Genomic DNA, 15,268 nt, shown 5'->3' with positions numbered 1-15,268 from the left:
TGTTATGTATCCACCATAACAGTATCATACAGAATAGTTTCACTGCCCTAAAGATCCTATGCTTGACCTATTTATCTTTCCCTTCCTATTGATCTTTTTATTGTCTCTATAATTTTGCCTTTCCCAGAATGTCACATAGTTGAAATCATACAGTATGTAGCCCGTTCAGGCTGGCTTTTCTTATTTAGCGACATGCATTTAAAGTTCCTCCATGTCTCTTCATGGCTTGATAGCTCATTTTTCTGTATCGCTAAAGAGTATTTCATTGTATGGATGTCTCACGTTTTCTTTATCCATTCACCTATGAAGGACATCGTGGTGGTTTTCTAGTTTGGGGCCATTGTGAATAAAGCTGCTGCAAACATCTGTGTGCAGGTTTTGTGTGGATGTAAGTTTTCAGCTCATTTGGATAAATACAAAGGTGCATCGTTGCTGGGTCATATGATAATAATAAGTTAGTTTTGTAAAAAACTGCCAAACTGTCTTTCAGAGTGGTTGTGCCATTTTATATTCCCACCAGCAATGAATTCCTGCTGTCCCACATCCTCATCAGCATTTGGTGTTTTTGGTGTTTTGAATGTTAGCCATTCTGATATGTGTGTCATGATATCTCATTGTTATTTTAATTTGCAATTGCGTAATGAGCATATGAAAAAATATTCAACATCATATGTCATTTGCCATCTGTGTATCTTCCTTGATCAGGTGTCTGTTCAGATCTTTTACCCTTTTAAAAAGTTGGATTGTTTTCTTATTGTTGAGTTTTATGAGTTCTTTGTATATTTTAGATAACAGTCCTTTATCAGATATGTGTTTTGCAAATATCTTCTCTCAGTCTGTGGCTTGTGTTTTCATTCCCTTAATAGTGTCTCTCATAGATCAGAAGTTTTAAATTTTAATGAAGTCCAGTGTATCCATTTTTCCTTCATGAAATGTGCTGTTAGTGTTATATCTAGAAACTCACTGCTAAACCCAAAGTCACCCAGATTTTTCTCCTGTGTTATCTTCCAGAAGTTTTATAATTCTGCATTTTACATTTGGTTTACATATTTTAAAAAATTATTATTCTTTTAGAGACAGGGTCTCACTCTTTTGCCCGGGTTGGGATACAGTGGATTGAGCATAGCTCCTTGCAGCCTTGAACTCCTAGGCTCAAGTGATCCTCCCACCCCAGCCTCCCAAGTAGCTAGGACGACAGGCACACACCACCATGCCTGGCTAATTTTTTTTTTTTTTAATTTTTTGTAGAGACAGGGTCTTGCTGTGTTACCTAGGCTAGCTACTTTCCATATTGAATAAATTTTTGTGAAAGGGATAAAGTAGGTGTCTAGTTTCATTTCTTTGCATGTAGATATCCACTTGTTTCAGCACCATTTATTGTAAAGACTATCTTTTCTCCATTGTATTGCCTTTGTTCCTTTGGCAAGATTACGTGATTAATTTGTGTGGGTCTGTTTCAAGGCTCTCTATTCTGTTCCATTAATCTATTTGTCTGATATTTCACCAATACTTACTCTCTTGATTAATTTTATGTAAGTCTTGAAGTTGGGTGCACTGTTCGTCTTCCAATTTTATTGTTCTTCAGTATTATGTTGGCTATTTGGGGTCTTTTGCCTTTCCATGAAGCTTTGGAATTAACTTGTCAATATACACAAAATAATTTGCTGGGATTTTGATTGGGATTGCATTGAGTCTATAGCATAAGTGAATGTGAAATTCCCTGTGCTTAAATTGCTCTCGAGTACATCTGTTGCATTGACATAAATCCAGTAAGTGATAAAAGTAGAACTGACTATATACAAATATGGATATGCCTTTTTTTCCTGAACCATTTGAAAGTAAGTCACAGATATGATGTCACTCCTAAATGTTTGAGTATAAACCTTCTAAGGATAAGAACATTTTCCTGTGTAACTACAATATCATTACTATTTCTAAGGTAATTAACACTAATTCATCAGTTTTTTTAAACACATGCGTGCCCTTAATAAATCTGTTTTTTTTAAAATACCCATTCTGTCCTGTGCAAGGCGTGATACTATATAGAAATGTGAAGACAAGGAAAATTCCCACCTTGTAAAAGTTCACAGACTCCTGCGGAGACAGACATGGAAGACATGATTATGATATGTAGAGATGAGGGCCATAGTAGCTCTGCCTACTTTCCTTTCATTCAAGGAGTTGTCAGCGGGAATGTGCTTGCCATGGGATAAGGATACCTCTCCCTAGAGTGGTGTTCTGGAACCTGTGCCCCGTTCTTTGATTTGCCAGCCTCTAATGGACCTTCCCAACCCAGATGGGCTTATGTCCACCTAGAAGTGAAGGATGTAACTAACAGTATGTCATTCGCTCCCTCTGTTCCTTTCCCTTTCTGTGCAATTAGATTTGGTAGGCACAGAGGAGCAAGGAAGAGGGTTTGAGAACCAGGCTAAGGAATGCGGACTTTATCTTCTAGGTCAGCTGTACTAAGTAGGACATAGGCTGGACATGAATACTGGAAGCCCAAATCAACAGTGGCATAATCAAGATAGGAGTCTATTTCTTTTTCATGTAACAATCAGGTGATAGCAGCCTAGGGCTGGAACATTGGCCCAAATCTCCAGGGTCATCCAGGGACCTAGACCCACGTTGACCGATGGCTCCAGCATCCCCTCAGTGATACGATGCTACATCCACGTTCCAGGTAGCAGGGTGGAGAAAGGGGCAGTGTGCTCCTTGCCTTTCAGGCACCTTCTGGAAGTGATGCACCTCATTTCTGTCCACATGACATTGACCAGAATTCACTCATGAAGGTACTGAGAGACATAGCCTTCATTTGGAAGGCCATGCACCAAGCTAAAAATAGCAGGTTCTGATTCATATAAGAAGGGAAGAGTGGATATGGAAGGACAGCTTGCACACCTGATATACCTGTATTTCTTTTTTTTTTCTTTTTCTTTTTTTATTTTTTTTTATTATTATACTTTAGGTTTTAGGGTACATGTGCACAATGTGCAGATTTGTTACATATGTATCCATGTGCCATGTTGTTTTGCTGCACCCATTAACTCGTCACTTAACATTAGGTATATCTCCTAATGCTGTCCCTCCCCCCTCCCCCCACCCCACAACAGTCCCCGGAGTGTGATGTTCCCCTTCCTGTGTCCATGAGTTCTCATTGTTCAATTCCCACCTATGAGTGAGAACATGTGGTGTTTGGTTTTTTGTCCTTGCGATAGTTTACTGAGAATGATGTTTTCCAGTTTCATCCATGTCCCTAAAAAGGACACGAACTCATCATTTTTTATGGCTGCATAGTATTCCATGGTGTATATGTGCCACATTTTCTTAATCCAGTCTATCGTTGTTGGACATTTGGGTTGTTTATAGATTCAATGCCATCCCCATCAAGCTACCAATGACCTTCTTCACAGAATTGGAAAAAACTACTTTAAAGTCCATATGGAACCAAAAAAGAGCCCGCATCGCCAAGTCAATCCTAAGCCAAAAGAACAAAGCTGGAGGCATCACGCTACCTGACTTCAAACTATACTACAAGGCTACAGTAACCAAAACAGCATGGTACTGGTACCACAACAGAGACATAGATCAATGGAACAGAACAGAGCCCTCAGAAATGATACCGCATATCTACAACTATCTGATCTTTGACAAACCTGACAAAAACAAGAAATGGGGTAAGGATTCCCTATTTAATAAATGGTGCTGGGAAAACTGGCTAGCCATATGTAGAAAGCTGCAACTGGATCCCTTCCTTACACCTTATACAAAAATTAATTCAAGATGGATTAAAGACTTACATGTTAGACCTAAAACCATTAAAATCCTACAAGAAAACCTAGGCAATGCCATTCAGGACATAGGCGTGGGCAAAGACTTCATGTCTAAAACACCAAAAGCAATGGCAACAAAAGCCAAAATTGACAATGGGATCTCATTAAACTAAAGAGCTTCTGCACAGCAAAAGAAACTACCATCAGAGTGAACAGGCAACCTACAGAATGGGAGAAAATTTTTGCAACCTACTCATCTGACAAAGGGCTAATATCCAGAATCTACAATGAACTCAAACAAATTTACAAGAAAAAAACAAACAACCCCATCAAAAAGTGGGCAAAGGACATGAACAGACACTTCTCAAAAGAAGACATTTATGCAGCCAAAAAACACATGAAAAAATGCTCATCATCACTGGCCATCAGAGAAATGCAAATCAAAACCACAGTGAGATACCATCTCACACCAGTTAGAATGGCCATCATTAAAAAGTCAGGAAACAACAGGTGCTGGAGAGGATGTGGAGAAATAGGAACACTTTTACACTGTTGGTGGGACTGTAAACTAGTTCAACCATTGTGGAAGTCAGTGTGGCGATTCCTCAGGGATCTAGAACTAGAAATACCATTTGACCCAGCCATCCCATTACTGTGTATATACCCAAAGGACTATAAATCATGCTGCTATAAAGACACATGCACACGTATGTTTATTGCGGCACTATTCACAATAGCAAAGACTTGGAACCAACCCAAATGTATTTATTTTTTTAAAAAAATGCCTTCCGGGAACATCACACACTGGGGACTGTTGTGGGGTGGTGGGAGCGGGGAGGGATAGCATTGGGAGATATACCTAATGCTAAATGACGAGTTAATGGGTGCAGCAAAACAACATGGCACATGTATACATATGTAACAAACCTGCACGTTGTGCATATGTACCCTAAAACTTAAAGTATAATAATAAAATGCCTTCTATGTAATTAGTGTCTTAAGATACTCCTTTAAAAAAGATAATTTAGGGAAACATTAAGCACTGTATTGCTCTCATGGAGATTCACGATGCAGAGTGGCATATGAAAGGCTCTGAGAAGTTCTGCAATAAAGGAATGTGTCTAGCTTTGTTTAAGCTAAGATAATTTGGCCAAAAACACACACATTTCACAAAATTTTGTTTTCTTTTTTGCAGAAGCCCTATTAACATAAGCTTGGGAAATACTACTTTGGGAATCATTTAAAGTGTCTTAGTTTGCAGTGATGCAAACATTTTTAAAGCAATTCTATTCCTAGGGATGTAGTCAGTAGAAATGTGCATATTGTGTTGGTCAAAGTTCAGTCAGAAACAGAAAAACTAGGAGATACATAAAGGAATTTGTTGCAGGGATTTGGTTTTATGCAACTGTGGGAGCTGTTAGACAATCTATATAAGGCTGTTCTTTGTGTCTGATGTTGGAGTTTGAAGTCTACTGGGCAGACAGTTATGAAGGAAAAGAGTAAACTTGTGAAGAAGAGTAGAAGGAGGAGGAAAAGGAAGAATAAGAAGCTGAAACTCATGAAGATAGATGGGAACGTGGATCAGGCTGTTACTGTATCCAGCTTTGGTGATGTGGGTGTCCTAAAGAGAAGCTGATGCCCTTTATTATGGAACTAAACATACACCTGGCTTAGGAGTCAGAGAAACTGAAGGAAGATCAAGGGATGGTGGCTGCAGCATCATCAGGGCTGGCTGCTGCCCCTCACCACTGTAGTAAGCCTGCAGAGAAGCGCCTATGCAGTAGACCTTCTGCACTGACCTTACAGATGCAAACATAACATGGCTACTGATTCACTTCCTAATCTCAGCTGGAAACATACAAAGAAGGGAATTCTGAGAAGGATAGTTCAGCCCAACCAGGTCAATGCATTACAATGCCACTTTACACTATTTCAGCAGATGGCAAATACAGGATTGTTTACAGCAGTGCTCGTTGCTGTAACTTCAAATTGGAAGTAACCTAAGTATGCATCACCAGTTAAGCAGGTAAACTGCTACATGCATATGATAGAAGTAATAGATGAACAAACTATTGCTACACACATCAGCATGCATGACATAAAAGACATAAAAGAATAAAACTATAATTACATTTGTGGAAACTCAGAAGAGGCTAAGCTAATTCATGAGAGAGGGTTAATGATTTGGAGGCTCTATGACGGAGGTTTCTGATGTACAAATAATGTTCTTTCAGCTTCTTGATCTGGGTGTTACTTACACAAATATGTTTACTTTGGGAAAATCCATTGAGTTGTACTTTGTGCACTTTTCTTTTTTTAAAATTTTAAGTTCCAGGATACATGTGCAGGATGTGCACGTTTGTTACATAGGTAAACGTGTGCCATGGTGGTTTGCTGCACCTCTCAACCTGTCACCTAGGTATGAAGCCCTGCATGCGTTAGCTATTTATTCTGATGCTTTTTCTTCCCCTTCCCCGCTGACAGGCCCTGGTGTGTGTTGTTCCCTTCCCTGTGTCCATGTGTTCTCATTGTTCAGCTCCCACTTATGAGTGAGAACATGTAGTATTCGGGTTTCTGTTCCCATGTTAGTTTGCTGAGGATAATGGCTTCCAGCTCCATCCATGTCCCTGCAAAGGACATGATCTCGTTCCTTTTTATGGCTGCATAGTATTCTACAGTGTATATGTACCACGTTTTCTTTATCCAGTCTACCATTGATAGGCATTTGGGTTGATTCCATGTCTTTGCTATTGTGAATAGTGCTGCAATAAACATCTTTGCACTTTTCTATACTTATGCATACTTCAATATAACATTTGGGTAAATAAAGTTTTAAGACACTTGAGTAGTCATGGGCAGGCTGGGTTGGAGGAAAGAAGCTAAGTTTGAGCTAGCTGAACCCCGTAATGTGTGGCGTGTGGGTAAACAAGGCAGTAAGTATTAGAAGAAGCAGGTTGGTTGAGTATGAGGAGGACAGAGCCTATTGAGGGTCATTGTAGCTCTGTCCCAGACTGTCCCTTTCCTCTGCTGACCATATACTGCCGCTGTTACGCGTTAGGAGCGTGTATACAGAGGCCCAAGCAGGGGCTCTTATTGCTGGCATGCAGCAGCAGAATCACCCTGTGGCAGGGCAGGGAAGATGGTGATTCTGTAGACCTAGGGTAGCCCCTGGCACCTTTTAAAGCTCCCTAGCTGTCCTGATGCATTCCACAGGAAAAAAAACCACTGGCCTGTGGAGGTAATAGACATGGATGGTAGGAGAAAATATAGGAAAGCATGGGGGAACTTGGTGCTTAAAAGACTCATCTTATCCCCAAGGTCACCCCTCTTTCTTTCTGAGTGCTTTTTCTTATCTTTGACCCTGACAAACATGACATTGTTCAAGGCTTTCTGTTTTATGAACTCTTAATTCCTTTTTCATGCTTTTCACTTTAGTGAATTGACTAGATGATCAGAATCATCATTCCTGTTTTGAAAATAAACTATTTGAAAGTGCCTTGGGCTGTTGAGTGTGAGATTCCACAATGCTCTATGATATCTACCATGTCCTGAGACTAGATTGTATATTCCCTGATGCCCTGAACAATTATCTGAAAGCATTGTTTGGCTGAGATTATCGAAGGTTTTTCTAATGCCTAGCAAATTAGGATTTGGAGTGTTAATAAGAAGTTTGTTCTGAAATGAAATCTCACAAGTGGCTTAGTGTTTTGCTTTAAACCCTTTTGAATATGCATGAAAACAACGGGGAGTATTCTATAGTGTTCTCTCAAGACTCCAGATAACACTGCTATTGTGTAGTTCCCTGATTCCCGCAGCCTGAGGCATGCTTGTACTTTTAAAATCTTACTTTGGCCTGGAGCGGTGGCTCACGCCTGTAATCCCAACACTTTGGGAGGCTGAGGCAAGTGGATCACCTGATGTCAGGAGTTGGAGACCAGCCTGGGCCACATGGTGAAACCCCATCTCTACTAAAAATACAAAAAAAAAAAAAAAAAAAATAGCTGGGCGTGGCTGGGCTTGGTGGCTCACGCCTGTAATCCCAGCACTTTGGGAGGCTGAGGTGGGCGGATCATGAGGTCAGGAGATTGAGACCATCCTGGCTAACACGGTGAAACCCCGTCTCTACTAAAAATACAAAAAAATTAGCTGGGTGTGGTGGCGGGCGCCTGTAGTCCCAGCTACTGGGGAGGCTGAGGCGGGAGAATGGTATGAACCCGGGAGGCGGAGCTTGCAGTGAGCCGAGATCGCATCACTGTACTCCAGCCTGGGTGACAAGAGCGAGACTCAGTCTCAAAAAAAAAAAAAAAAAAAAATTAACCGAGTGTGCTGGTATGCGCCTGTAGTCCCAGCTACTCGGGAGGCTGAGGCAGGAGAATCGCCTTGAACCTGGGAGGTGGAGCTTGCAGTGACCCGAGATTGCACCACTGCACTCCAGCCTGGGCGACAAAGTGAGACTCTGTCTCAAAAAAAAAAAAAAAATCGCACCTTATCCTTTGTCATAACATTGATCCCCCTGCACTGTAACTGCTGATCTCCTCTAGCTCTCCTCATTTCTCTCTGGAATCTAATCTCACTGAGGTCAGGGACTTTGTATCTCCAGCATCTAGCTCGGGAGAAACTGAATAATTAATGATGAGTGAATGAGTCCCAAAATTCTGGAAGCAAATATCATTGGCCCTTGAAGAAGGACCTCACTTAGAGAGGAGAGAGAGAGGGAGGGAAACAGAGTTACATTGGTCAGAGAGGTAGGAAAAGCACTAAAATAGTATTCTATCATGGAAATCTAGGAAAAAGATGAGGAATGTGTGAGGAATTAGCAAATGCTACCTAGAGGTAAACGAGAATGAGAATTTAAAAAATGTTTTGGGATTTTTCCCAGTCATTAGTGGCTATAGATAGAATCAAGATCTCAAGGGATTAAGGAAAGAACACAAGATAAGGAAATGAGGGCGGAAGGTTAAAAAAACACGCAGAGAAGTGAGGGCGCGAAAGGCAGATTTGGAAGTGGTTGAGCAGAATGACAGAATCAAAGGCAGCATCCTCAGGAGGGAGAACAGTGTTTGGGGGCAGAGATGGGAGATTCCTTCAGTGTCCATCTCCAGGTCCTCCGGCATCACCCCTGTGGGTGATGGAGAAGCTGAGCTGTGAACATCTCGCTGGTCTGTGTCAGCCTGAGTCAGCAGTCAGTTTATTGAGAAGCCATGTGTGCTAAGCCCTGTACTAAGCCATTTTCTTTGAATGATGTTGTTTCTTTTAACTTGCACCTTCCTTTTCCTACAGGAAACATGGTAGAATGGTGCTTACCTCAAGATATTGACCTTGAAGGTGTTGAGTTCAAGTCTATGGCCAGTGGGTCCCATAAAATCCAGTCTGATTTCATGTAAGTACTTCTGAACTGGAGTCTTCTTCGTACCATTCCCCCCACCTCCACACTTTCCCCAAAGCAGAAGGGCTCTTATTAGGAGGTCTTCATGTGCTATGTGTAAATGCCTTGAAAATACATGGATAGTTTTGTGTTTACATCATTTTTCTAGTGAGATGGCTAGCTTTCATCAGATTCTCAATGGGCTTCATGACCTGCAAATCTTAAGAATCCCTACCTGTAGAGGTTCTCTCACTTTCTCAGAAATTACATGGACCTCACTTGAGGTCTGGTTTTAATGGAAGTGCACAGTTTCAGCCCCGTGTGAGTTAACTGAGAACATCTATGTGTTCAACCTTGAAATTCCAGCTTTAAGTAAGGCCATTTTTTAGTCCTGTGTAGTGGGGCATTCAGAGAGTTTTGTGAGAAGGAACAATGGAAAGAGCTTAAGGGTAATGAAGTGGCTTTAATCTCCTCATGGGGCTGAATTCATGACTGATACAAGTGTGAGAAAGAGGAGGAAATGAAGAGGAGGAAATGAAATGGCAGCTCAGTGAAAAATATCAGAGCCTCAGGAAGTAAGGGAAGAATCACTACAGTTTATGCTACGAAAGAGAGTCCTAGTTCCAGAGGAGCCTGAAGAGGAATGTTGGTTCTGCTTCTGCCATCCAAGTCATTATTTGTGGTGCAGGAGAGAAGAGATGTGTCCATGATTGTGGGCAGCTGAGTGGCAGGCTTGCCAGAGACTAAGTCCCAGGTCCAGCCGGGTGACCCTTGGCAAGTTCTGTAATCAAGCCTTGCTTGTCTCATCAGTGAGGTCACGTGGCTTGGCCCACTTGTTTTCTTGAGGCTGAGCTTTGTCATTGACAGCCCCAAACACAGTTCATTTGTTTTGTTTAGGATTGCATCTCAAAATTCCTCTCTGATCTTGAACCACACTACGTATTTGGTCTCTTCTAGCTATTTCCGAAAGGGGCCCTTCTTCGGCCTGGCCTGCTTTGCCAACATGCCAGTGGAGAGCGAGCTGGAACGTGGCGCGCGGATGAAGTCTGTGGGCATCCTGTCTCCCTCCTACACACTGCTCTACCGCTACATGCACTTCTTGGAGAACCAGGTTCGGTACGTGGCTTCCGTACATGTGCAGGGAGGCAGCAGGATCCACCAGCTGGTGCATATGGCACGAGCCCTCGGAGACAGCACTTGTGTGCCAGAGCAGCAGATGTCTTTCCAAGAACATCCATGGCGATGTTTCACGCCTCGGGTGGTGTCCTTTCGTTTCAGCCAACGTCCTGCATGATGAGTCTTCACTTTATAATGAAAGCTGGGGTATATTCTGCCTTCAGTTCGGTTTAATACTGCCATCACTTTTAAAAATTAAGTCATTCGTTGACAGGTACATTATCTTTGTTTATGCAGAGCCACAATAGTTACCTCCTTGCCCCAAGTAGGCAAAGAAATCCTAAACTTTTTAAAAGCCTACTCCTTTTATTACTGGGATTCTTACTATGATTGGGATAATAGAAAGAGAACTTAAAAATATATATATATATATATATATATATTTTTTTTTTTTGGTAGAGACAGGCTCTTACTATATTGCCCAGGCTGGTCCTGAACTCCTAGAGTCAAGTGATCCTCCTGTCTCAGCCTGCCAAAGAGCTGAGATTATAGGCGTGAGCCAAGGTGCCTGGCATAGGAAGAGAATTTCTAACAGAAGCCGCAAAACGATTAGTTACTTTACATTTTTTTCATCATGCAAGTAACCTAATTATATTTCAGATTTTGAGGGGCAAATTTATCCCTAATCCCTGAAGCACTGATAAAATGTTATCACTTCTTTTCTGTGTATGTGTATACGTTTAAAATATATATTTGGCATCATGCAATATATATCCTCTTTTATAGTCTATACTTTTAAAATTTATCACTGTTTAAACATTTTTATGCAACATAATTGTGATCTTCAGCTTTGAAAGCATGAACTTTATTGTTTGTGGAAAACACATGTTTATTATTTAAAAATTTATATGAAAGTACAAAGGATTTTTAAAAATCCTCTCATATATTAACACTCACAGATATCCATTGACAATATTCCATGAATGTGACTCTAGAATACAAATATCTTTACAAAAATAGGATTAATATTTTATGGATTTAATTTTCTCAAATAGCAGGCTGTGTTAATGAAATATATTAAACATAATTTTACTTATAACTTCAAGTAAATATTTTTTCACAGATATATTATTCCTTGAAATATTCCTCCAAAATTAAGAAAAAAGATTATGAAAAATGTGACAATATGGTGTCAGTACTTTACTGAGAATCAATATATAAACATTAAAACTGATCAGGAATGGTGGCTCATGCCTGTAATCCCAGCACTTTAGGAGGCCAAGGAGGATCAATTTAGGAGGATCAGTTGAAGCCAGGAATTCAAGACCAGCCTGGGCAACAAAGCAAGATTCCAACTCTACAAAAACAAAAAAATTAGCCAGGCATGGTGGTGTGCACCTGTAGTCCTAGCTACTTAGGAGGCTGAGGTGAGAGGATGGCTTGAGCCCAGAAGTTCAATGCTGCAGTGAGCTATGATTGCATCATTTTACGCCAGCCTGAGTGACAGAGCAAGGCGCTGTTTAAAAAATAAAAAATAAATAACAAATAAAAAAATTCTTGAATGGTTGAATTTTACCATCAAGCACTTTTCTTTCTTTGAAAGGATCTTGTATGATTAATACTATTGGCCTGTTCCCTTTATCCTCAGCTGGTCGTACAATTCTTGAATGCTTTCTTCTTCCCCTCAGGATGCTATAGATGTTGTTCTACTGTTATCTGAAATTAGTCGTTTTGGAGAAGTTTCCCCATCCAGATACCTATAGAGTCTGTCTTTGTGCTGTTTCTGAACTTGCCAAATGTTTTGTTTTGTTTTTGTTGCTTTTGTTTTTTGAGATGGAGTCTCGATCTGTCACCCAGGCTGGAGTGCAGTGGTGCGATCTTGGCTCACTGCAACCTCTGCCTCTTGGGTTCAAGCAATTCTCCTGCCTCAGACTCCTGAGTAGCTGGGATTACAGGGGCCCACCACCACGCCCGGCTAATTTATTATTACTTTTTTAGTAAAGACAGGGTTTCACCATGTTGATCAGGCCAGTCTTAAACTCCTGACCTCATGATCTGCCCGCCTTGGCCCCCCAGAGTTCTGGGATTACAGGCATGAGCCACTGCGCCTGGCCTGAACTTGCCAAATGTTTATTAGTTCATATCAGTATGTTGTGGGATAGTTTGTCCCCTTTGCTCAATAGATAGGTCTTTTATTTTTAATTTTAGGAACCTTTTCTTCTGTAATAAAATATTTAACTTTTGCATTCTGTTTTTTTCTTCTCCAGGAATACCCATTATGCATATGTTTTCCCCCCATTGTCTTCCCTGTTTGTTATTTCGATGATTATTTTAATAGCGCTTCATTGCTGGAGCTGTCCCATACATTTACTTGGTTATTCTCTGTGGCTGAATATGCAGCATGTTTCTGTTTACTGTTTATTTTTTTAGCTGCTCCTCTACCTTTTGGAGCTGTGGAAAATACATTTGCACATATATCTTTTTCTGTACTCAAAATATTTCCTCAGTTTTTTTTTTTGTCTCAGAAGTAATATTATGAAGTTCTAAAAAAGACCATTTTATTGGGATTTTGACACTTTTAAAACAATATTATTCGTTTTAAAAAGCAAATTTTCCGAGTAGGCAATACAGTCTCATGGTTCAAAATCCAAAAATTTTAAGGTGGTATTGTATTAGATAGGGTCCTGGCTAAAAGGCAAGAACAGAGGTCCAAAATTACTGTGGCCTGATTAAGATAAAAGATTATTGCTCATGTCATAGCGTAGAGGTAGGCAAGTGGTCAAGTTGGGTAGCCTGCTCTGTTCCATACAATTGTTCAGGGACCCACATTCATCTCTTGTTATTCCACCATATCCTAAGAATGGTTTTGTATTGTAAGGTGCTCTTTCCCAAATGTTAAAAGCTGCTCACTACTATTATCTTTGCATTTCAGCCCATAGGGAAGAAGGAAACACTAGAATTTACATATCTCACTTCTCATATTCCATTGTCAAGTTCTCAATCACAGAGACACACCCAACAGCAAAGTAGACTGGGAGGCAGCACTACTAGGTGGGTGACCCTGTGACCAGTTAGAACTCTGGGGCATTGGTTACAAACAGGAAGAAGGGAAGACTTTGAGAAAAAGCAGCTTCTGCTTCAGTTTGCCCCTCTGGCCACTCAGGTATCCATGTATACTCTTCTTCCCACTTGTTGAGGCCATTCTTCCCACCCCAAAGGAGACATCATAGAGTCTCACTCAGTTCATGCTTCCAGTCTAAAATCTAGGATTTCTCTGTGGTGTGCAGTAGTCCTTTACATTAGGCCAGGGCATGGTTCTTCTTACCATGAAAACTTAGAATAGACAAGTCCCTCTACTCCCTATCTCCCAAATGCAGTATAGGAGGTAAAGTAGGAACCACAATACAAGCTTCTGTTTGGAAAAGGGAAGAATGAGAAATACAGATGGTCACTAGTTCATAACAACAGTGAAATTCTGCTGAGCAGGAATTGCAGAGTCAGTATGCTCTTGGCTCAACTTTGGTTCTGTTGTGTAGAATCCCTTGTCCATTTTCCTCCATGGCACTTGACTTTGTCTTCTAGAAGATTCTTTCTTCATTTTCCTCCATAACCACATCGGCAGTGGGCATTGGAGAACATGCCCTTCTTGAGGCTGTACAGCTTTAGCACATCTTTCCTGCTGGTGTAGATTTGGAGGTCTAGTGGTTCCTTAAGGGGTCAAGAAGTCACAGGCTTTCATAAGCCAAGCATGTGGCAATACATGTCCCTCAAAAACTAAATTGACTTCTGGTTTGTTTGCTTCCAGTCAATTCCAGGTAAAAGTATCCATGGCCAAAGATCTTCTTTGAGTCGTGGTTTTTAATTAGCAGACTAGATTATAGTTACTGGCCTCTCTTTTGGCCCTTCTCTTTCTCCCTCATTTTCATAATGACTTCCTTGAGGTGATTCCCTAAATCTGATCTTTGTAAATAAGCTGACTCCCTTGTCTGCCCACGAATATTAAACTGGAGACTCATAGACGCCCTGAGAGAGACTCCTGTCTCCTGCTTTTGGGGTACAGTAGCATTGGCTTTTCTAGCCCTGTGGGGTCCTAAATTGTTGGAATCTCAATGGATTTATATTGCCAAATTTAGAACACATGACCCTTAGTAGGCTGTATTTTATTCCATTTTTCCTTGCAAACCAGCCAGTTCTTGTTTGTTTTTATCTTATTCTTATAGTAGCTCACTAAAAGCATACAAGGGGCAGTCAACACACACCAGCATTGTATTTCCAACTGCTTCCCGTAAAGCTACAAATTCAGATGACACAGGGTCTCCCAAGTTATTGAAGTTTTAGCAGATGTTTTGCTACAGGTGTAACAAGGGTTGCCAGCTTTCTAGTCTGCAATATCTATTTTCTCACCACCCTCCCCTTCCAACAACAAAGCCAGTGTCTCTATATGGTTTTTGATACTGTAGTAACTCATTTCCAGGTATGGTTTTTGGCTTTTAGAGTATAGGCTAAGTTGCTGTAATGAAGAAGAGACCCCCAATACAGTGACACAGTAAGATAGAATTACAGCTTTTCCAGCATGGCAGTTGTAGTAGTTCATTGTGGGTAGGTGGTTCTGTTCCACTGGTCATTCTTGGACCTGAGTCATTCAGTCTTACATTATGTCATTTTCTAGAGTGTTGTCCTCATCCACATGGTAGAAGCTGTCTCCCCATTACATTGTCATTTTCCAGCATGTAGAAAGAGGGAAAGACCTTGACTCCATGGAATGTGAGCAGAGGTGGTGTGTTCAACTTCCAAGATCTGGAATTTGAGGGATCTGGAAGTTGAACACACCACCTCTGCTCATATTCCATTGACCAGTTCTTGGTTACTAGGCACACGTAGTAGCAAGGGAATCTGGGAAATGTGGCCTTTAGCTGGGTGTCCATGTGTCCATCTAAAATTTGGAAGGTTCTATTACTAAAGGAAGAAGAGTGTGGCAGACTACCACTCACATAAAGTGAAAAATCTTCACCCA

General features: G+C 40.9%; 1 protein-coding gene across 3 annotated transcripts in view; it reads left to right on the top strand.

Annotated features, from left to right (window-relative positions):
• DENND11 (DENN domain containing 11) overlaps positions 1-15,268 on the top strand; it is a 49,149-nt gene that overhangs the window by 8,182 nt on the left and 25,699 nt on the right. For all 3 annotated transcript variants that reach the window (XM_063641674.1, XM_063641673.1, XM_055284266.2), the window contains exons 2-3: positions 9,054-9,153; positions 10,096-10,254. In XM_063641674.1, coding sequence (XP_063497744.1) covers positions 9,054-9,153; positions 10,096-10,254 — 259 coding nt within the window. The remainder of the gene's footprint in view (positions 1-9,053; positions 9,154-10,095; positions 10,255-15,268) is intronic.

Source organism: Symphalangus syndactylus, chromosome 6 (assembly GCF_028878055.3).
Source record: "Symphalangus syndactylus isolate Jambi chromosome 6, NHGRI_mSymSyn1-v2.1_pri, whole genome shotgun sequence".
Lineage (NCBI taxonomy): Eukaryota > Metazoa > Chordata > Mammalia > Primates > Hylobatidae > Symphalangus > Symphalangus syndactylus.
The sequence above is the reverse complement of the archived record's forward strand: the minus strand, read 5'-3'. Positions and strand labels throughout refer to the sequence as shown.